The following is a 24,750-nucleotide window of genomic DNA, read 5'->3' on the forward strand; positions in this document are numbered from 1 at the left end:
GTAAAAATCTTGAAAGAAAGTGGAGACGGACTAACTTAGACACTGAGAAAGGAAATTTTAGAGCAGCGCTTTTGCTCTATCACAAAGAAATTAAACAAGCACGTAGACTATACATAGCTGCTCAATTGAGATCAGCGGGTAATGCGCCGAAAATCCTGCATCAAATCCTGAAGGATTTTACTTGCCCTAAAGCCTGCGAGTTGGACAACCTGTACTCTCAATCCCTCTGTAATAAAATTAGCACTTTCCTTGTTCAAAAAATTGACATTATCTACGATAAATTTCCGAATATCCGCCACCCCTCAATGTCGGATGACACTGTTAAATCTTCCATTGTTAATCCAGCACCATTGATGTCCTTTCCCCCTATCCTTCGAGAGGAGACTATTACATTATTACATAATGTTACCTCTGGCTCTCCTGCTGATGTTATGCCGGCTAAATTAGGAGCATCTCTGGCACACGCACTTGCGGATTCTGTTTCCACGCTGTTTAACGCGTCCTTAAGTACGGGCTTAGTTCCCCTCTCTTGGAAAGCTGTTCAGGTTATACCTCTACGAAAAAATAATAAGCTTCCCATGGAGGATCTTACGAACCTTCGACCCATCTCCCTCCTTCCTCATTTGAGCAAGGTCCTAGAGAAATATGTGAAGAAACATATGTTTAACCATATTGAATCCACCGGCTATCTGGATCCGTCACAATCAGGATTCCGTGCTAACTATAGCACTGAGACGGCCTTGGTTGCAGTAACCGACTGTATCAGACGGACGTTAGATCGGGGACAGTCTGCTGTCTTGGTCCTTTTAGATCTCTCTGCCGCATTTGATACAGTAGACCATCGGACTTTGCTCGAAAGATTAAAAGGGGCAGGACTTGGAGGTACGGCGTTTAGCTGGGTAGCCAGCTTTCTCACTGACCGTACTCAGACGCTGAACTTTGGCCCTTTCCGTTCGCCCATCGAGTGTCTGTCCAAGGGTGTCCCACAGGGCTCATGCTTGAGCCCTATACTGTTTAATATTTATGTGGCTCCCCTTGCCTCTCTTCTAAGATCTCTTGGGTTCATCCCCATTTCTTATGCGGATGATACTCAACTAATCTTTCCATTTGACAAATTTTCATCTTCTGCTCAAACCCGTTTCTCACATGGTATGCTTGCCATCTCTGAGTGGATGTGCAGTAATATTTTACAGCTCAACACCAGTAAAACAGAAATTATTCTCTTTTGAGACGCTACCATTTCGTGGTCTCCCACCTGGTGGCCTACTGAGTTGGGGCCTGTTCCATTACCTAAGCAGACAGCAAAAAATCTGGGTATCCGTCTGGATCAGGCCATGTCTATGAAGGAGCATGTTTCTCACACCGTCAGCACATGTTTCTTCACCTTGCGCCTTCTGAAGAAAGCCTTGCCATTTCTTCCAGACCCTTTTCATAGGACTCTGGTCCAGGCCTTGGTATTGAACAGGCTGGATTATTGTAATGCATTAATGGTTGCTGCCAATGAATCTGCTTTTAACCGTCTGCAAGTGGTGCAAAACACCGCTGCACGACTGGTTATGAAAGCTCCTAGCAGATCTGCTTCTATTCCGCTACTCCGGCAACTGCATTGGCTGCCAGTGAGGAAGCGTGTGAAGTTCAAACTTTGCTGCTTGACCCACAAAGCACTGTGGGGTCCCGGCCCTTCCTACCTGACTGAAAGGCTCCATAGGTATATTCCAAACCGTGATTTGAGGTCTGGATCCAAAGCGCTGCTTCTTGTTCCGAGGATTAAGAGAATACGTTTGGGAGGAAGATCTTTTTCCTACCAAGCTCCTTTGGTATGGAATCAATTGCCTCTCCCACTTAGACAATGTCCCGATTATCTCGGTTTCAGAAAGGCTCTTAAGACCACTCTCTTCTCAGAATGACCATACTTTACCACTTTTTGCACTCGGTGGCCAGCGCTGAGAGACCCCTGCGGGGGTGATTCACGCGCTTTATAAACCATAAACTAAACTAAACTAAACTTTATTCCGGAACCTTCTGGCCTGTGGAATGATTTGAACAATAGAACACAGTCCCATAAAATAGAGTGGAAAATGTCATTCGTCTGTTTTAAACTTTAATAGAGGTATGTGTACCTCTGATTAAAGTATGCCGTTGTTTCAGGATGGTGATTGGAGTTCTATATCTTGCCCCTCTCTTTCGGACTGCTGTGTATTCATGAGTGCCTGCCATTATATTTCAGTTATCTAGATACTGGACTGTCTGTCTTTGTACCAGTAGTCTGCTTTTTTTGTCATTGAACTAGGAACAAGGGCACTTTGAGTAAGTTTGGTTAGTCCCAGTTTTCATGTGTGCTCGATTGGGCACAGCTCTGGGACTTGTTCGGTCTTTGAGATGGTTATGTTGCACATGAGCACTTAGAGAGGGAGCAAATCTGATTTATAAACATTTTATTAGTATGTTCCGCATACAGTACAATTCATTTAAACAAGGATTCCATATGCTCAAACTCATTAACATAAAGGGGCCTATTCAGAAAGGTACATTTATATGTAAATCTGCATATGTTACACTTTGTAGTAACTTCACTACTTTAAACTGTTCACCATTTCCAAGTGTAAAGTTACTACAAAGGGTAGACTTACATATCAGTAAAAATGCCATATACGACTGCAAAATGACTACTATTAATGACCTTATGAATGTATTTTATGCCCCACACACTTGGAAAGACCTCAGCAGTAGAAGGAGGTATCTCTCTATTGAAAAGTGTAGGGAAATGTTTAAAAGTGTAAAGATATAGGCAGAATACTATTATGTTAAAACCTAATGTAAATTAAGTTTATATATGTATTTTCAATGTAGAACAACTTTTAAAAACTTCTGCATTACTATTAACTAAATTTAATATTTTATTAGTTTAAGTATATTAAATTAAATCAAACTTATTTTTAAAGTATTTATCTTATAGAGACTTCTCGCTGCAGATTCCTTACCTTTGAATTTCCTAGGCGTCAAGCTGGATCTGAAAAGTTTTGAATGAGCAGTATTTCTTGCGCTCACCGTCGGGTGGCGCCATTCGGCTTTTCTTGACGTCGTTGGCATTGTTAGAGTCGGTTATGACGTTGCGGTCATCTATATAGGCGCCATCCAGGCGTGCGGCCATCAGTTCTTTTCTTTTTGCACCAGTTAAGCGCCGATCTGGGAACGCCAACCCCTCAGTCGCTTTTTGACATGTTTTTTCAACTTTATGTTGACTTCAAGATATTTTCCATTGGGTGTCGAGGGATGTCTCAGAGGAAGACAGATTTTAAACCATGTGGCGCCTATCACTGTGCCATGTCGTTTACCAATACCCACCTCGTCTGCCTTTGGTGTCTTGAGCGCGAACAAGACTTGAAGTCGTGCTTGGACTATCAGGCCATGGCTCTGCAGGCCTTGCAAGAGAGGGCTATTAAGCTCCTTGTGGCCTGGCAGTTGACACCATCCAGTGACACTGCGGAGATCCCAGTCCCGATTGAAGACAGCTCCCAGAGCAGCAAGTCTTTTTCCTCCCACTCGAGGTCCTCAGGACACTCGGGGAAAAGGCACAAGAAAAAGAAGAAGTCTAAGCGGACTCCGTCCTCACCTCAGCTGTCGTCCATTGATGAGAGAGGTAATGAGCACCGACGCTCTAGGCATAGTTCTGCAGAGCTGGTGCCAGGTTCGACTTCGCGCCTCCCTTCTTTTCCAGGAGCCGTAGCGACCCCCGCTCAAATGAAAGAGTTTTACGAGGCCATGTGCTGCATATTTGTGCGGGCCGACCCATCTGGCGAGCCTTTGGGCCCCGCTGGGTCAGAAGGAGCCCCATCGGATTCATCGGCTCTGGTCGGTGGGGCCTCGGGGATCCGATTCCAGGTCCGGGGTCAATACGGTTGTGTCAATGCGACCTTCCCCGGCGTCAAAACCAAAGTCGTGCCTAAGGGGCTGCCTGCGCCACCGGAAGCTCCAGCCCCATCCTTATCCCTTACAGCAAGTAATCAGAACTGGTGTTGCTCGATGCCGACTCTGGTGCCAGTAAAACCCAGAGTTTCTATATTGTCACCTGAGCATTTTCATGATGTTTCTGGCACCGGAGAGGACTGGGAGGAGTCTATGGACCCTTTAGATACCAGGATATGTCCTTTAGATACCAGGATATGTCTGCAGAGCAGATGGTCTGGTATGAGGAACTTGGGGAGGCTGTAGACTGGACACATCCCCAGATGCTGGCATGCTCTATCTGCCAACTGTGGCTATGGAGGAGGGGGCTTCATATGCCATGGTGGTAAGGAGGGCAGCTGAGGTCCTTTAACTAGAGTTGCCCTCTGTGCAGGTCAGTACTAATCTCCTGACCGAAGTGCTTCAGTCTGGGGCTTCCACTTCTGAACCCCTTTTGCCCTTCAATGAGGCATTTACTGATGTTCTACTAGGCACGTGGTCCAAGCCTAGCAGAGGGGCTCCTGTGAATAGGACAATTGCATGCCGCCATCACCTGGCTCTGGGCAACCAAAGTTCCCCAGCCAACACTCCACCTCTGAAAGTTTGGTGGTGCAGGCTTCTACCTCCCAGGGCGCATTCCCTTTCGCCCCTCTGGACTTGGAATCCAAGAGGTTGGAATCACTTGGGAATAAGATATTTTTCTCCTCCAGCCTGGCATTGCTGTTGGTAAATACTGCATGCTTATTGGGCCGTTTCTCCGATTCTCTTTGTGAGACGGTTGCGCAAGTGCTGCCAGAAGTCCCGGAGGAGGCCCGAGCTGTGTTAAGAACTGGAGAGATGCAGCAAAATTCACCATCAGGTGTGAACTTGACACGACTGATTCGTTGGGCACAGCAATTTCATCAATGGTGGCCTTGCAGTGTCACGCCTGGCTTAGAACATCTGGCTTCTCAGGTGATGTCCAGGATAATTTGATGGACGTGCCTTTTGATGGTTCCCGTCTGTTTGACGAGAAGGCAGACTCGGCCCTGGAGCGGTTCAAGTTTTCTCAGACTACGGCCAGATCCTTGGGCCTTTCTACTACACCTTGTGACCAGTCTGGCTTTCACCCCTTTCGTGGCAACGGAAGGGGGTTCAAGCCGCATCAGCCCTATCCCAGCCATTGTCCTGTGCAGACTTCCCAAGTTACGCAGCGGCGTGGACGTGGCTCATTCCATCCTAGTAATGGATGCCAGAAGTCTTCAGCCGCACTACTCTCGGCAGCCGCAGCCTCCAAGAACTCCTAGTCTGACTCTGCAAGACTACACCACTCCAGTGGGAGGGAGAATCCATCATGATCTCGTCCACTGGAGATCCATAACATCGGAGAAGTGGGTCTTGTAGAGCATTCAGGAGGGCTATTCTCTGCCTTTCCTTTCTTTTCCTCCTCCTATTCCGCCACTTCAAGAATGTCTGGCGGATGATCATTTATAATTGCTCCAAGAGGAAATGACAGCTATCTTGGTCAAGGGGGTTATAGAGAGGGTCCCGGTTTCAGAAGTAGGAAGTGGCTGTTACTCCCACTACTTTCCAATTCCAAAGGGGAAGAAAGGGTTACAGCCCATCTTAGATCTTCAGACCATCAATCTCTTCCTCAAGAAGGAGAAGTTCAAGATGCTTACTTTAGCTCAGGTCTTGTTTGCCCTGGAACAAGAAGACTTGATGGTAGCGTTGGACCTGCAGGATGCGTATTTTCACACCCCCATCCTGCCAGTACAAAGACGTTACCTGCGGTTCAAGGTAGTCCACAAGAACTTTGTTTACCATGCTCCACTTCGACCTTACCAGCGCCACTTGAGTGTTCACCAAGGTGATGGCGGTGGGTGCAGCTCATCTGTGCAGGTGTAAGGATAGGCAATGAGCGGAGGACACAAAGGGATGTTTTAGCGTGTATTTTATTTTTTGTATCATACGCCAGTCTGTAGCTGTGGGATAATGCCTCTTATCCTCCTGGGTGCGGTAAATATGTTGGTGTGTGGAAGGAAGGTCGGGATAATGCGTCTTATCCCCAGTCTTTGGTGCCGTCGAATCAGTCTCTCCTATCGCCTTTTCACTCCCGAGGGACCGTCCTCTCTGGATGTACTCGTGGGGCGTTGTAGTGAAAGAGAGACAGGGAGACCGTAAGGATAAGAGGAACTACACTAGTGAAGGGAAAAGGAGTGAGGGACCACCGATGCCACGTCACACATCTAGTGAGTGATTTGTGAAGGAGTTAGGGGACCAATTACGCGATATCGGGAGTTCCTTATTACACAGGCTTCCTCCCTACCCACCCCGTGACCAGGTCCCGTACCTGCCGAAGTCACGCTCCTCCGGGAGCGTGGCTGGGCGCAGCACCGTCTCGGAGGCCTCCTGGCTCCCTCGTCGGCACCACCTTTGCGGGAGTTGTTAACAACAGGCTTCGGTTTCTCACTCTCCCGGTCCTCGGTTCCTCCGACTCCTCGACTCTCCACTGGATTCTCCTACTTTCGGCTTCCTCAAATGACCAGCTGCTGTCGACGTCATTCTGACGTCGCGCGTCTTCTGGCTCTCTGTCCCAGTTAAAGGGGCCAATCTCTTTGTGCTCTGTTCTCCCCTCCGGTTGGCCGCTACCATACTTGTGGCAATCTTCTGGCTGGGGAGACAGAAAGGAACTTGCTGGGTAAGACTCGTCCACCTCAACCGTCTGATGTTGTTGTAAATCCCGTGGGGAGGTGAAATCGTGACAGCAGGTTAGGGGTTTCAGTCTTCCCCTACCTCGACGACTGGCTGTTGAAGACATCCTCACCCCAGGCTATCGTCTCCCACCTTCAGACTACGGCAAACCTCTTGCATTTGTTGGGGTTCTCTATAAACGTGCAGAAGTCACACCTGACTCCTTCTCAGATGCTCCCTTTCTTCAGAGCTGTTCTGGTCACAGTGTAGTTTCTGGCTTATCCTCCTGAGCAGCGAGTCCAAGATATTCAGGTTATGATTCAGATGTTTCAGCCTCTGTCCTGGATTTCTGTGAGACTGACTCTGAGGCTGTTGTGCCTCATGGCCTCCTGCATCATGTTGGTAAAGCATGCCACGTGGCGTATGTGGACTCTGCAGTGGGACTTCACTTCATGTGTTCACAGCATCGGAAAAATGTCATTGGCATGATCCAGATCTTGGAAGGAACTGCAATAGATCTGCAGTGGTGGTTGACAAATCGCAATTGGGTCAGAGGCTGACCCCTCTCCCTTCCCCAAGCAGATCATACAGTAGTGACCGATACATCACTCCTGTGATCGGTAGGCCATCTGGGAGAGGTGGTGATCAGGGGACACTGATCTACGGTGAAGTTGGGGCTCTACATTAATTTACTGGATCTTCGAGCGATCGGGTTGGCATTGCAAGCATTTCTTCCCTCTGTCAACAGGAAGTTAGTGCAAGTGTTCACGGACAAAACCACTGCCATGTGGTACTACAGCAAACAGGGCGGGGTAGAGTTGCTGACCCTTTGTCAGGAGGCCTTGCGTCTTTAGACGTGGCTGGAACAGCAGGGTATAACCCTGATGGTTCAACTCCTGGCAGGTTCTCTGAACGCCAGGGCGGAAGAACTCAGCTGTTGATACATAGCGGATAACGAATGGCATCTCTAGTCAGAGGTAGTACAAGGTCTCTTTCAGCAGTGGGGAGAACCTTGGTTAGATTTGTTTGCCTCCGAAGAGAATGCGCGATTTCAGCAGTTTTGCGCACTGGAGGTCCAAGGATGCTATTGCTCAGCGACACTTTTCAGCGCAAGTGAAGTTCAGGCATGTTGTACGCCTTTCCACCCATACCACTACTGCCCAGAGAACTGAAGAAGATCAAGAATGGCTGAGCTCAAGTCATTCTTGTGGCTCGAGACTGGACAAGGAGAGTCTGGTATCCAGAGCTTCTGAAAATGATCACTGATCCTCTGATCAGGCTGCCACTTCAGGTGAATCTTCTATCGCAGCAGCAGGGGAGGCTTCTCCACCCGAACCTGTCAATTTTCCGCCTTCCTGAGTAGAGCTTGAGTGGCAGCAGTTGATGGCTTTTGACCTTCCTCTCGAAGTATGCAATGTTATTTTGATGGCCGGGGATCCCTCCACTAAGACCGTATACGCCTGCCAATAGTTTGTAGAATATTGTACAGAAAAGTCTAATGACCATCTTTCTGCTTCTCTTTCTACTGTTCTTCTTTTCATTCTTACCCTTGCCCGGCAGGGCTCTGCTTTGGGTACTCTTAAGGGTTATCTTTCTGCTCTACCTGATTTTTTGCAGCTGCCAGGCTAACCTTCACTGTTCAGATCTCCAATAGTAAATAGGTTCTTGAAAGGGGTGGGTCACTTGTTTTCACCCACGGCCTTTGTCATGCCTCAGTGGGACCTCAAATTGGCACTCACATTTCTCATGTGTGCTCCTTTTGAGCCATTGGATAATTATCCCCTCCGGCTGCTCACCATCAAGAAAGCCTTTCTAGTGGCAATAACATCTGCCAGGAGGGTGAGTGAATAGCAGGTGTTATCGTGTAAGCTCCCCTACATGATGACTTTCATAGATAAAGTGTTGCTTCACACCCGTGCTTCATTTCTTCCAAAAGTGATGACCCCATTCCATCTGGGTTAAACTATCACGCTGCCCACCTTTTTTGCTTCCCCGCATCCCACTAAGGAAGAGGAGCGCCTCCATCATCTGGACCCAAAAATAGCATTGTCGTTCTACCATGACGGCGCAAAAGAGTTCCGGGTGATGACCAACTCTTTGTGCGGGTACATGGGAGCTAAGAAAGGTCAGGCAGTGCAGTAAAGGACAATTTCTTGCGGGGTCGTATTCTGCATAAAGATCTGCTATGCCCTTGCTAAGAAGCAGCCCCCTGAGGGATTAAGAGCCCATTCCACCAGGGGGAAGGCTACGACCATGGCGTTGGCTTGGAGTGTCTCCGTCGTGGATATCTGCCAGGCAGCAACATGGGTGTGTGCACATGTTTGTCAAACGCTACTTCCTGGACAGTCCGGTTTGCAGGGACAGTCATTTCGCCCGTTTGATCCTGCAGAACTTTCTAGTGTGAAGAATTTGTCCGCAGGTCACTGGCAGGAGAGTATAGACGGGGTATCTATTCTATAGTAAGGAATCTGTAGTTAGAAGTCTCTATCAGATGTACAAGTTACTTACCTTCTGTAACTCATTATCTGGTAGAGACAACATCTAGCTGCTGAATTCTTACAGACCCACCCATGCCTCCCCGCTCTGAGGACTTATTCGTTAGGACTATGGTTACTCCTTTTTTCAGGGCCCTAGTTTTGGCACACACTTACGTCAGTCACTTTATGGCTCTGCGCTTCTAGCGTGGAAAAGGGCTGACATCTGCGCACCCGGGTAGCGCCTATATAGATGACTGCAAAGTCAGAACCAATGCTAATGACGCCAACGGCGTCACCTGACGGTGCGCACAAGGGGTACTGCTCATGCAAACGTTTCTGGATCCAACCTGACTCCTGGACAATTCTAAGGTGAGGAATCTGCAGCTAGATATTGTCTCTAACAGATAATGCATTACAGAAGTTAAGTAACTTGTTCATTAAAAGAAAACCCTTAAAGTGTTTATATTTTATTTAAAGTTACAAAATGTTATGCATAGAATTATTTAAATTAATGTATTCCTTTTAAATGAGTTACATTTATTTTTAAATTGAAAAAGGGTATTCAAATATTTTATAATGTATTGGTATATCCGTAATTTATATTTAACATTAAAAATATTCACATATATGTAAATATAGATTACAAGTTGTAATAAATGAATATTATACCTGGTGTTTTTCTTTTAAGTTCCTACCTCCTCTACTTTTTATTGAGGGTATTGCTCAAACTCTGAACTGGAGTCCATTTACGACTGTTTTGTGTTCTTTCTGACTGTAGTATCTATATAAGGGCAGTTTGTGACTATGAAGGGCTTACATTTTGATGGTTAGGTGTATCTCGCTCTCAAAACGCCTCCTTATCCCTTTCCTAACTCCGCCGTACTCATCCCGAACCCCCTCCCATTTATTAGCTGGTGTTTTTCATTTTCCAGCCACTTCCCCCGTCCATCCCACATTTACTACTAAAACGTAGGCACAGGTGTGCAGAGGTCTCCACAGTCGGGTGGAGATTTCCACACAGATAAGCTAGGAGAAGCGAGGCTTAGACCTTCGCACATAGGTTTTTTTTTTTTTTTTTTTTTTCTTTTTTTTTGAAACCGTTTATTGCATTTTAAAAAGGTTACAAGTATGGGCCTACAACCATCCGGCCGGCCGCTAGAGTGGCAGAAGCATATGACATACCTACAGTAAGAGTCTCTTGGCGGTGCAGATTGGTAAATCAGGAGATATCAATAGCGCAGGCCACATAACTCCAAGCCCACAATACGGTTTCCTTTTTTCAAAACAGAACAACACAAAAAACCACACCCGCAAGGCAACCCGCCATCCAAAGTGACGGCACGTGCTCCTTAAGTGGGGGATCCCAACCAGCAGCCAAACTCTGAAGAGGGGAATGGGAATAGATCAGGGACTGGGGAACCACATGCCCACGGCTGAGGGAGGGGGTCGGCTAGGGGGACGGAGCTGGTGAGGCAGCCGGTAGCAGTGGCGGCTCACAAATACCCCCGCGATAGGCGTTCCAGGGGCCCCAGATTTTCACCCACGCCCCAGGCTTACCCCTCGCCACATACACTACCTTTTCACGAAACATACACCAATCCATATGTTCTTTCCAGGCCAACACCGCCGGGGGCCTCTGGGATCCCCACAATTGAGCAATGTCACGCTTAGCTATCATGTATCCCAGAGTCACCCACCGCGTCTGCGGGACCGAATAGTCATTTGGTTCCCACACATTCAGCAAGCATCTCCTCGCTTCAGGCAACAGCGCGACACGCGTCACCACACGCAGGACCTCATGCACACCACGCCAGAATCGCTCCACCTTTGGGCATTCCCACAGAATATGCATGAAAGTTGCCAAGGCACCACAGCCACGCTTACACAATCCGTCACCAGCAAAGCCCATACGTAGAAGCCTTGGCCCCGTCACGTAAACCCGGTGGAGGATCTTAAGCTGGACGAAGCGAAGGCGAGCCGGGATGGCCACCTCCTTCGGAGAGGCCACCGCGGAAATCCAGTCCTCGTCGTCCAGTTCCAGCCCGTCGGCAACCCAGGCCTCGCGGAGACTAGTCAGCAGGCACGATCTGTCGTTGATCAGTTTTTTATATATAAGGGAGATCGTGCTGTCTGGGACATGGCCATCCAGCACTCTGTCCTCCAGGGGGGAAGACTCCGGAATGGACGCGACATCAGGGAAGACGGAGCCCAGCGCGTGGCGGACTTGTAAGTACCGAAAGTACTCACTGCCTTGCAGCTGAAACTCCGTCTGCAGCGTCTCAAAAGTTTTGAATCCCCCCCTCGTCCAGAGATCTCCCACTGTGCTGATTCCGATCGTGTCCCACTTCTCGAAGCCCTTCGATGTCCACAGGGAGCCCAACCTCTCAGACGCACATAGCGGTGACGCCCGGGTCAAACGGTCCTTCCACCCCATAGCTGCATTAGCCGCGTGCCAGACACGCACCATGACACGCGTCGGTCCCGTCAGACGGGAGTCGGGCGCGCCAGAGTAGAGCGCTCGATTGTAATCGCCACCGGGCAGGAGCATCTTGTCCATTTCAAATGCCGGGTTCAGGGCGGGCCCGTAAAGGCCATGATTAATTGCAGCTAGCTGGGAGGCCCAGTAATACCGTTTAATGTCCGGGAGGGCAACCCCCCCATCGTACCACGGGAGCGTCAATTTAGCCAGAGCAATACGCGGCCTCCCGTCCCAGAACAGGCGCCGCTGCAGGCTCTCCACCTCACGGAAGTAGCGCGCCGGAACCAAGTCCATAGTGTTCTGGAGCGCGTACAGAAAGCGCGGCAAGGACATCATCTTAAACAAGGCCGCTCGGCCAAGCGGCGAAAGCGGAAGACGCCGCCAACGCGCAACGTCCTCCTTCAAGCGCTGGAGGGGGGGTAGCAAGTTCAGCTCGTAGCGGGCCTCCGGGTCTAGAGTAATATATATACCCAGGTACCGGAACCCCTGGGAGGCAATCTGGATCGGGCAGTCCCGTGGTAGGGCCGGAGCCTCCCCGGAAAGCACATATACGCAGGATTTCGCCCAGTTGATGACAAGGCCTGAGTTACGACCGAAGGAGCGCAAAACATCAACCAGGACAATCAGCGAGTTACGCGGGGAGGCGAGATACAAAAGGATATCATCGGTGTAGAGGGACACGCGGTCCTCATGCTCGGGGGTCCAGCGGAGACCACGGATAGAGGGGTGCCACCGCAGCCACTCCGCCAAGGGCTCCAAGGCCAGTGCAAACAGGAGCGGCGACAAGGGGCAACCCTGACGCGTGCCCCGCCCCAGCGCGAATGGGGCCGAGACTCGCCCATTCACCACCACCTGCGCCAATGGGCCCGAATACAACAATTTGACCCAGCTAATGAATCCCGGTCCAAATCTCGCCAGCATCGCCCAGATGTATGGCCATTCAAGCGTGTCAAACGCCATGGTGGCGTCTAAGGACGCCAAGATGGCCGGCTCCCGCACAAACGGGACACGCGCGAGCACCCCGTGCAAGCGTCGCAGATTAAGAGCCGTGTTGCGATGGGGTATAAAGCCAGATTGGTCTTGGTGGACCAAATCGCCCACCACGCCGACCAGCCGGTTGGCCAGCACCTTGGCGAGGATTTTGGGCTCCGCGTTCAAGAGCGAGATAGGCCTATAGGATGTAACCCGCTCACGGGGTCTCCCCTCCTTGTGGATCACCACGATTGTGGCCAGACGCTGGTCCGGCGTGAGGGAACCCTGCGAGTGGGCCGCCAGGAACATCGCGCGCAGGTGGGGCGCCAGTACATCCGGTCGCAGCTTGTAAAGCTCGATGGGGATACCATTGGGGCCCATGGCCTTGCCGGATGCGACCGAGCGAATAGCCAGGGCAATTTCGTCCGAGGTGGGAGGAGCGTCCAGCAAATCCCTGTCCTCCACCGTAAGGGAGGGCAGCGCGATGTCCCGAAGCAGGGCATGGGAATCTTCCTCCGAGCAGGGAGAAACCGGGGAGTACACCTCGCGGAAGTAATCCGCGAAGCAGGAGACAATGGCTTCCGGCTCGGTGACACGCACACCATCCATCCCCTCAATCAAAGGAACCACACGACTCGCTCTCTCCCTCTTGTCCAACCACGCAATCAATTTACCAGCCTTATCACCCACATCATACAATCGCCCCTGTTGCTCTCTACTGAGGCCCCTGGCCGCCTCCGTGACGAGGGCCCTATAGGCCGCCTGCTTGAGGTGCAGAACATGCAACTTGGCGTCCGTTACCCCGCTCCCCAGGTCACCCTCTAGTTCCGCAATTTCGGCCTCCACCCGGGTTACTTCCTCCCGCTCGCGCCTCCGGGCATGGGAGATAAAGGAGAGGGCCTCCCCTCTGAGAACTACCTTAAAAGCCTCCCACAGGGAGATGGCCGAAGGGACAGACCCCACATTCTCATCAAAGTATCGCTGTAAGGATTTGATCAAGTCGGCACGAATAGTGGGGTCGCGCAAGTACCAAGCATTGATTGGAGCCACCCTGCCCTCCCCCCTCGGGAAGACATTGAAATGTAACAGTAATGGGGAGTGATCTGAAATACCCCGCGCCAGATGGCACACCTCTCCCACCCTCCCAGCATAGGCCGCCGGGACAAGGATGTAATCAAGCCGCGAGAGGCTACCATGGGCACCCGAGTGGAAGGTGTATTGCCGCTGTGCGGGATGCTTTAGTCGCCAGCAATCCACCAGGCCCAATGTATCTAAAAGGCCGGACAGCCAAGCCTGTGCCCGGGGGAGGTCCCTAGGGGGATGACGATCCATAGACCCAGAAACTACCGCATTGAAGTCCCCCCCAACCACCAGCAGGCCACCCGGAAGGTCTAGGAGGAGGCGCCCCAGGTCCGCAAATGTAGTAGATTGTAACCCAGGCGGGACGTACACTGATATAAAAACAAACACTCTACCCTCCATTCTACCCACCAGAACAGTGTAGCGTCCCCTCTCATCATGGCGCACCTCATCAATCTCCAACGGGAGCGAGTTCTTGATCATGATACCCACCCCCCGCGAGCCCGAGGTGAAGCCCGAGTGGGCCACCAAACGATAGCCCCGCCGATTCATGGCATGAAAGGAGTTACCTATAAGGTGTGTCTCCTGCAGGAAGATAACATCTGGTGAAATACGTTTCAGGTACTGCAGGACCACACCACGCTTAATCCTGTCCCCCAGGCCGTTAACATTCCATGACAACACAGTCAAATCCCTACCCCCCATCATACGTAGAAGCAATCAGTCGTCCCCCACAGAGCATCTCGAGAGCAACAATACAGTAAAGGGCTTGCCTTGCGGTGCAAACAAACAACACACCCCCCCCACCCCCCCATCCCAACAGAACTCCCCCCTCCCTGCACCCCTGCATGAGCCCAGACAGCCCCCCCAAAGTGCAGTGTGCCTGTCGCCCCATAGATGAAAAACTAACTAGTCCCCCAGAGGAGGAGGGAAGCCCCCAACAGACCCCGCACGACCTCCATAGGAGGGGAACATACACGATCAGTAAATGGTAAAGGAATGTTGTCCAGAGCAAGGCCTATTATTCACCCCTCAGTTCTGATCCGGCGGGCCCTCCCCGCCAACCGCACCCCCCCCACCCCCTCGGCCCCGATCTCTAGGCAGAGTGTCCAACCAGTCCCCAGCCGCCTCGGGTCGGTCAAAAAAGTGCGTGCGACCATCCACCTCCACCCTTAGCTTAGCTGGAAAAAGCATTGAGTACTTAAGGTTCAGGTCCCGTAGGCGACGTTTAACTCCGAGAAAACTCAGTCTCTGTTTTTGGACCGCCGGAGTAAAGTCTGGGTAGAAATGCACATCCATGTTATCAAGCTTGACCGGTCCCTGTTGCCTGGAGGTCTGCAGGATAGCGTCTCTGTCCCGAAAGTTAAAAATCCGGGCAATGAGAGGCCGCGGCGGGGCACCGGCCTTAGGTCTGCCCCCAGGGACCCGGTGAGCACGTTCCACCGCAAAAAGCTTACTCAGCCCCCGGGGCTGGAGATGGGTAAGGATCAATTCTTCCACAAAAAGATCTGCCGCCTCCGCCTCTCGTCCCTCCGGCACCCCCACAATGCGAACGTTATTCCTCCGGGCCCGACCCTCGGAATCCTCCAGTCGCCGGTCCATCAGGGCGCTCGCCTGGCCAAGCCGGCGCACCTCCTTTTGGAGGGCCACCACGTCCGTCGTGAGGCTCGTTGTGGTGTGGGCCAGGGAATCGACCCGGTCGTTGGTTTTGGACAAGTCAGCCCTCACAAGGCTCACATCCACAAGGACCGAGTCTATCTTTTGCGCTAGGGTGTCGAAGCGCTGGTCCACCGAGGCCTTCATCTCTGCGATGGCGCCCATGACGTCCCGGAGGGTCAGATCCACCGGCTGAGCAGACGCCTCCGTCGGGCCCGCCGGGGATGTGCGCGATGCCTCCGGAGATCCCTTCTGGAGGGTGTAGCGGTCCATACTGTTGGATTGATGCGCCGGGCCACGGCGGGTCGTCTTCACCTTCGCCCGGTCGCCATCTTGTTTGGTGGACATGCCTGCTCTCCCACCGTCGTGCCAATCTCCTCGAAAGGGCCGATAAACCAGTTCACGGGTTCCGGGGGGGGAGGGCGACCACTGGACCGCAGGACGACTCACAGCCGGCGGGTCAGCCGGGCACCTGGACAAGGCCACACCACCACACCCCGCTCCGCAACCCTACCTCGCTTGAGGGCAAGGAGGGCGCAAAAGCGAAAGTGAAAGCGCGGGATACGCGAGTCGCCCAGCCCTGCCCGCCGCTGTTGTTCGCTTTGTCCCCGGATCGCCCCACTACTCCAATCCGGGGGGCCAGCGCGGAGAAGGCCGCAACCTTCAATCGGTGCTCCCACCGGTGTCCGGGGTCCGATTCGAAAACGAAAAACGGGTGGCGCCTCAGCTCGGGTTCACCGATACAGTCCCCTCAACAAGGACAGGATATAGCCAGGATTAATTCAGGAGGTCGTGGAGGTCCTCGGGAGCCTCGCACCTACGCGGCCATCTTGGTTGCGCGCTAGGCTCCTCCTCGCACATAGGTTTGTTAATAGCATTTTGTGATACATGAGTAGTGCTATTGTAGTACTACTGTATGTTCTATAAAATTCAGTTTGTGACTAGGCCCCAAAGAGTCAAACGAGGAATAGCTTTTTACCATTTACGAAGCCTTATTTTCTCCCATCCTTGTGAACCCACTTTATTTTCAATTACCTGCTCGTTAGTATTAACAAATATCGAAATATGTACACCATTTACCCTACGTTTTATCATGCCCTCTGTTGATTCATATTTCGGTCCATTTCTCTCAGACAGGTAGACTACTGAACCCATCTGCCTTGTGTTTTTTGTTTGCTGCAGGATGAGCAGGGTACTTTACAGATGCTAAAGAAGCACTTAATGTTGGAGCAGACGATTGAGAATTACGAAGAGACCATTGCCACTCTGTCTCGGCAGTGCCGGTCCCTGCTGGAGCTGGGCCATCCTGACAGGTATCTTTATCACAGAGGAGCAATAGCTTTTCTCTAGTTACATTTACTTTGAAGTTTTTTAGAAAAAATGTTTTTAAATGTTTAAAAACTTTGGTCCGATGTGAGGAATCAGTGCAAAAGTTTGGTAACCAAATTTCATGTGCATTGATCAAGAAGGGCAAAGTGACAGGTACAGTTTCCCATTATAAATCTAGAAATCTTTTTTTGCAAGTGCACCACAAATACCTTAAACGTCGCAGGAAGGAGATGCTTGCGACCTCTCTCCGCTTTAGGTCCGTCAAAATATGTGTAGTAATTTACATTACCTGGTTCTTGAATTGCTGAGGCAGATTCCAGAATCATATTTTACAAAAAAAAAACCTCATCAGGGATTGATTGCAGTTGTAATTTAATTTCATTCTTCTGATCTGTTCTAAAATGAACAGTGATCAGGAGAAAGGGGAGATTTTATGGCCACATATATATATATACATATATTTTTACACATGGGTTGTTACTGGAAAGAAATACTCTTTCTGCATGTTACTGCATATTCTTAGTTACAGCCAGTTTTTAATCTGATATACGTTACACTGATTCTAATATGTTTTTACAACAAATTCCTAACTGCCTTTTGGTATGTTTACTTTCACAATATAGATACTGCTTTTATTCGGTATGTCTGGAACCATGTTACCTCTTTATTATGAAAGAGCACTACACCTAGGTTTTGAGGGAAGGGTGGTGGTGTGAGCATGCATTTGTAGGAATAAAATAACATCTGCAGTGCATTAAAACAATATTGTAGCTTATCTCAGAGTTCTAAGAATTTATAAAGGAACTCAACCTTTGACTTCAGTTACAAAACTCCTTGTTGACTTGCTTACTCCTTATAATCTACAGCGGGGTACTTCATCCTGTATGTAATGTTAGATTGATGAACTGAAGACTGAATAGTTTGTAAATATTATTGGAACTACATGATTGCATTTGAAGATTATAACAGTTTATGTGCTATTTTTATTAGATGATTTTGAGGTGTACTTTGGAAACTGCTTTAGTTAGGTGTAGTTTATATTAAATAAGATTTTTGAGCTATGTTTAGTCTCAGGCCTTCGCTCTGAGTTCTGCAGAACTTCCCATGCTGTAATGCCATACATGAAACAATTGATGCTGTGGAATGGTAGAATTTAAGGGTGGGGTACTACTACACTATTCCAAATGATCTCCTGAAAAATGGGGAATTACTGCAGAAATCAGGGGTTCAACTTGGATTATCTGCATATGTTTCCAACATTCCGGGACATTTTCCAAGATTGTAATTTGTTAGGTTTTCCCAGGTAAATACAGCTACAATAACCCCTGACTAGGTGGCAGTACAGCTGGTGGATTTGCCACCCTACAGGCAGGACAGACATTGTTAGATACTCCAAATGACAAGTTGACAAGCCACACAGAATAAATATGACATAACAGGGTCGGATTGGGATCACAATTCTGCACGGGCACTCCCAAAAAAGTGGCCCACATTCCTGGATCACGCCCGTTCACGAAACAGCATTTGGCTAGTCTCATCAGGCTAATTTTTAGATAAATGTTTGATAAATTATGTATTTTAAAGCTCATAGAGCCAGAAACATTGGTGAAAACTAGAAGCACTACATTTTGGCTGGACGACCGAAGTGAAAAGTGGCCCAAAGGTCACAATTCCTGATATGGCTATGTTTGCCAACTGGTCGTTATTTTGCAACCAGCATTACCAGTATTTTAATGCCCTTGCCAGTACGAAAATGAAGAAAAACACCTAAAGCTGGTATTTTCTCCCCCGATCTATATGTACTTTAAAAGTTTGAACAGTAAATGTAAGGTGAAAGCAGTTTAAAATGTGGTCTAAAGCTTCTTTAATGATCCGTGGCTGATAGTTAAAACTAAACAAAGGAAGAAAGGCCATGTTAAGAAGGAATACAGACTTTTTTATTATTGAATAAAGAATCATCTCTCATTTTTAAGTTCCAGCCTTCGCAGATTTTTAAAAGATGTGCAAACAGAAGGTTATGTTTTTTATTGTAGTTTTATATAGCGTAAACTCGGCCAAAGGGCGCAATTATATGAGCACCAGTTACATTACAGAAGATCAAATTCATTTTAATTTTAGTCCTTTGTGCAATTGAAGTCATTTGCCCAGAATCTCAGGATGTTGCGGGGAGACTGGGACTCGAACCTATTTCCATAGTTCCACATTCGACAGTTCTGACCCGAACATTACATTAGCTCAATTTTCTGCTCTTGGAAAGGTGCTTCACAGCGAGGTATATGCAAACATACACCCCCCCCCCCTCACTACCACCACCAGGGAGACGGCGTTTACAATGTTGGTAATACCACATGGGTTTATAACGCAGACGTCACATCGCCCGCGTTGTTACCACGCATGGCATTACATCGCAAGTCATTTCAACGACTTGCGCTAGGTGGCATGCAACGCCAGGGAATGTGTTCGATTTTAAATCCAACATCATCCCTGCTGTTGCACTAACTGGAGTAGGAATAGTAGTTTATACTATTCCTAAATCCAGCGCACCATCTAGCGCAAGTCGTTGAAACCATGTAATGCCATGCGTGATAACAACCTTGGACGATGTAACAACCGCGTTGTTACCTACCGCGTGGTAACACCATGCGTTGTAACATCACATATTCCCACCACCAAGGCCTGAAAGACACTGTAGCTGAGGTGTCAACAACAGGCCCTCAGCAGGGTCATTCACTTACTCTCCCCAGCCCAGTCAACTGTAGACTCAGGGTGTTGGCCTGGCAGGAGAGTGGAGAACAAAAGCAGAGGGAGCCGAGGTGATGATGGCCCACAGCAGGGGAGTGGGACATTGCTTCTGGGCTTCTGCGCTGCCCTACGGGAGGCCAAAATTAAAGTCTGCAGCGGCCAGAACAATAATGGCCTAGCGACGCTGCTGAAAAGCAACCCCCTCAGAGCCTCCTTGCTGCCCCCACCTTACAGTGGCCTGGTTGGGAAGATAGTAAGTCTCTGTGGGCCGGTTGACAAAAACCGTCCCACTGGTGACCCTTAGGCACCTGCCCATCGGCCAATACCCGACTGCCCGTGTTACCAATCCGATGCTGCGACATAACATACTTCTGCCAGTTTGTATCTGGACAGGCCAGTTGGAAAGCATTCTGTGTTTCGAAATATGCACTTGCATTATTGAAAAGTACAGAAAAGAATTAATGAACATTGTACGAAGCCTGTAATGTGACTTAAAAAACAAGATTTCAATGCTCAATGCATGTAACCAAAATAAAAGGTATCCAGGTTTTAAATTTAAAAAATGCTGGCAATGCAGAAAATCAAAAACTATCTGAATAGATGAGATTCCTCATTAATAACAGTGCTCCAACCAGTAAATAATACAGTGATAGAAGGCGTTTGTAGTTTTCGACATCTGCATGAAGTTGTTTTTATGAAAGAATGAAAAGAACAGCCTGCATTGGTTTCTCTTGTCGAATGCACTGACCAGGGTGTGTCCTTGCATAGCGAGCAGATAAGTAAACGTCAGTCTCAGATTGACCGGCTCTACGTGTCTCTGAAGGACTTGGTGGAGGAACGACGGGTGAAGCTGGAGCAACAGTACTGGCTCTTCCAGCTGAACCGTGAAGTGGACGAGCTGGAGCACTGGATCGCTGAGAAGGAGGTGGTGGCTGGATCACCGGAGCTTGGACAGGACTATGAACATGTCACGGTGAGTGTAGAAAAGCTTTTACTGCATCTAGAAATTTAAGTGTGCAAAACTGATGCCTTGGGAGAGCGAGAGGGATGATCTGAGAACCTTAACAAATAAATGAAGAAATGCCCTGAAGTCTTAATTAATTATATTTTCACAGTTAATATAGGTACAGTGTCCTGCTACTTGCATTACTGTTTCATCTGTTGAAGGGTAGACAATTTTCCTAACGTTGACGTTTTACCTGATATTTTGGGGCCAGCACTCTTGTTAGTTCTTGGCAATTTTGCGAGTCTTACTGCTTACCTCCCAAGTTTAATGGTGCATGTGTCTTTGACTCTTAGCCTTGACGAAGACTCCACAAACACCCCGGTGGGCTCTAAAGCATTGTCAACTCATTAAGTTTAGGACTGTGCACCACTTATCTACACTGTTAGCTTGAATGAAGCAACTTATTGTTGAGGTCCTCTTTCTCACTCTTGAAAGATCTGTCACCTTAAACGTATTAGCCTCTATGTCTGTTTTTTTCACCAGATCTGCCTTATTTTTCACACCCTGTATTCACGTTTGTAATCATGATTGGATTGTGTCCTGTATTGCACATATACAATCAATGCTATGTTTAAACAAATAAATCAGTTAAGCTAGCCCAGGATATGGTTATTCTATTATTCCTGAGGTGTTTTGATATATTAATGATGTGATATATCACATGTATGGACACAAATGATAAATCGTCAGATTACCTATGTATAGTTTAAATGTTATAAATATATATATATATGTTTGTGGCAGAGGTGCGTGGCAAAAAAAAAAAATGTACGCACTGCATATATATATATATATATATATATATATATATATATATATATATATATATATATATATATATATATATATATATATATATATATATATATATATATATATATATATATATATATATATATATATATATATATATATATATATATATATATATATATATATATATATATATATATATATATATATATATATATATATATATATATATATATATATATATATATATATATATATATATATATATATATATATATATATATATATATATATATATATATATATATATATATATATATATATATATATATATATATATACACTCCGTCTCATGAACTGAAGATCTCTCCTCAAGAAACAGAAGCAAACCCAAGGTGCGGTGAAAAGAATTCCAATTATTTATTTAAATATAATGGACACCACCGCTGCCATTACGCGTTTCAGCCCGTTACAGGCCTTGGTCACATATATATATATATATTTTCACTGAAAAAACCATACGTTTCAGGGACGTTATACTTAGCTGGACATTTCACTCTTACAAAACCATAGAAATTCCACCGTTATAGTTAGTTCAGCTAACAATAACTCGCTCACCCGCAATGCACTGCTCAAGATGTCACATATTACATCACTGATGACATTACTGATGGCATCTCAAATGACATCACTGATGACATCATCCAGTGACTGTGTGTTTCTGTAAAGTTAAATATTTTTTTTTTTTGTATTATAATTTTTTATTAGCATTTCATAAATACAATACAAGAAATATATGATAAAATAGCATATTCGAAAATATATTGTAATAGAGAAATAATGATAAATACATTTATAAATCTAATAGTTAATACATCAAAAGCCATAGAATAACAGAAAAAGAGGTAATTGGGGGCAAAGCATATAACAACAGATAAAGGTAATATACCTCCAGTAAGCCTTACCTCCAGTAAGCGCCACAGAGCTGCGTTGCAGAGTGGTGTAAAAAGGGGGCATGGCCTTGGACCACCACTCTGCAACTCAGCTTCCTGGTGCTTACTGGAGGTACCAGGTGGGCTAGTTGGCCTCCAGGGACCCTTAGGATTGAATGGGACTTAATCCCCCAACTTAAAACACGCCACATTTGCTCACTTGTCAAATCAGGCCACGACCCCCTCCCTGCACCATTGTGCAAACGCGCCCCCTGGTGCATTCTAAATTGGGGGATTAAATCCCCCTGAAGGACCCTGGGGTCCAACTAGCTCATCAGCTACCTCCACTAAGCGCCACAGTGCTGCGTTGTAGAGAGGTGTAAAAAGGGCCGTGGCCTCGGAGCACCTCACTGTAACGCAGCCCTGTGGCGCTTACTGGAGGTACCTGGTGGGCTAGTTGGCCCCCAGGGACCCTCAAGATTGAAGGGGAATTAACTCCCCAACTTAAAACGCGCCACAGGGCGCGTTTCCATGGTGTTGCCGGGAGGGGGTCTTTTTTTTTTTTTTTTAAGGAGGGGGCTGTGTGGCCCCCCTTCTTTTTACATTTGGGCCCTGGGGACCCCATATCCCAGTGCCTGGCCCCTGTTTTTTTAAAAGAAATAATCAAAACGGGAAGGGGCCTGCGTGGGCCCCCCTCCCGTTGCCAATTCCGGCCCCGGAGACCTCATCCCCGGGGCATGGTCACAGATATATATTTGATTTTTTAAGGAGGGAGCCGTGTGGGCCCCCCTCCTGAGGCCCCGTCCCCCGGGGCCGGCCAGCCGTGTTTTAAAAAAAATTATATTCACAGGGGAGGGGGTCCGCGTGGCCCCCCTCCCGGGCCACTTCTGGCCCTGGGGACCCCATCCCCCGGGGCCTGGCCACTCCGTTGGGGACCGTGGGGGGGAGTCCCAATTCCCCCACGGTCCCTGACGGCTCCCCACCTCATGCGGGAGCAGGCATTGCTTTTCCACACAGGGAGCTGCTGATATGCAGCTCCCTGTGTGGAAAAGCAATCTGATTTGGATTTGGGAGCAAGAAACTTGCTCTCGCTTCCAAAATCCAAAGCGAGTTTGCAATGACAGGGCGGGAGCAAACAGCAGTGTCCCGTGGCTTGACACCCCGGGACACTGCAGAAGCCGGCCCTGGGGGGTCGCGGTCCCCAGGGCCATCAAGGGGTCCAGGAGGGGGGCCGCGCGGCCCCCCTCTCTTTATTTACATAGCCCCGGGGAGGTGCCCGGGGCTCGGGGATCCGTAACGGACATCCACATTTGCATTTTAGTGCCCTGGGGAGGTGGCGGTCCCCGGGGCGTGTGGGGAGCTCGAGCCCCCCACACAGGTTTATTTTTTTTTTAAATAAAACAAGCCCGGGTGGTGGCGGTCCCAGGGGCTGCAGGGGGGCCGTGTGCCCCCGCAAATATTTTAGAAAAGCCCGGGGGTGGCGGTCCCCGGGGCTTGGGGGGGCCTTGGAGGCCCCCCACTAATAAAAGGACAAGCCGCAGGGGGTGGCGGTCCCTGGGGCTGCGGGAGGGCCCCTGTAATAACAAATTAAATATTAGACGATGCACCCGGGGGCTTATAGAAAACGAAGCGCGGTAGCCAGTGCTTCGTTTTAAACAAATAATTTCGTCGGGATTCGCGACCCCAACACGATAACCACCGAAATTATGTTAAAAAAATGTTTTTTGGGGCCCTGGGGGTCTTTGTGGGACCCCTGAGCAGGCCTGGGGTGGTCAGGGTGTTTCTACCCTGCCCCCTTTTCTTGTTTTCCACCTTTGTTTTTACTGTTTTCTTTTGACTCAGTAGAACCGAGTCACAAGAAAACAGTCTGCCTGTTTGGAGTGTTGGCAGCCAATCACAGTGAAGCTCGTGATCGGGAGGGTTTGCAAATCCATCGCGCCCCTCGATATCGAAACTTTTATTTTTGAATTGCTCAGCAACTACTGAACGCATTTACACCATTCAAAAAAAAAGGTCGCTTACTGAACCAAGCACTACCTTTTTGCCAAAGTTGGTGTAATTCCGTTCAGCGGTGCGGGCTGTAGCCTTGGCTAAAGTTTGCTATGGGAAATTGATTTTCCAACCTCTATTTTTTTACTTTCTCAGTAACTTCTGAACGGATTTACACCATTTAACAAAAAGGACTCTTTCTGAACCTAGGGCTACCTTTTTTGCCAACTTTGGTGTAATTCCGTTCAGCAGTTTGGGCTGTAGCCGTGTCTAAAGTTTCCTCTGGAAAATAACATGGGGAAAACATGTTTTGGGACCTCCCTTTTTTCTCGGACCCCGCTTGGCGAATCACCCCGAAACTTTCAAGACAGGAGCTGACCAGAGCGCCCCTCTAGTTTTGAAAAATTCGCGAAGATTCGTCAACCCTCGCTAAATTTATTGGAAAAACTAAAAATGCTTTTCCTATGGAAATAGGTCCTAACTAAAACTACCTACTAGCGACCGCCAGTAGGAATATATATATATATATATATATATATATATATATATATATATATATATATATATATATGGTCACACAAACAACGTGAGGCCCAATACTGTGAAAGTGGCTTTATTTCCAAAATCCAGCAGCGCCAGGTTCCATTCGTCTAACGTTTCGGCACCATTGCCTTGATCACAGACCGGAACACCAACGCCCAGGTGAGCTTGGGCGTA

The 24,750-nt window shown here is 48.3% G+C and overlaps 1 protein-coding gene across 2 annotated transcripts in view; it reads left to right on the forward strand.

The window, feature by feature from the left end:
• SPTBN4 (spectrin beta, non-erythrocytic 4) overlaps positions 1-24,750 on the forward strand; it is a 1,597,753-nt gene that overhangs the window by 1,041,563 nt on the left and 531,440 nt on the right. For both annotated transcript variants that reach the window (XM_085625377.1, XM_085625378.1), the window contains 2 exons: positions 16,465-16,595; positions 20,122-20,326. In XM_085625377.1, the coding sequence (XP_085481503.1) occupies positions 16,465-16,595; positions 20,122-20,326 (336 nt within the window). The remainder of the gene's footprint in view (positions 1-16,464; positions 16,596-20,121; positions 20,327-24,750) is intronic.

This window comes from Triturus cristatus, chromosome 9 (genome assembly GCF_964204655.1).
Source record: "Triturus cristatus chromosome 9, aTriCri1.1, whole genome shotgun sequence".
NCBI lineage: Eukaryota > Metazoa > Chordata > Amphibia > Caudata > Salamandridae > Triturus > Triturus cristatus.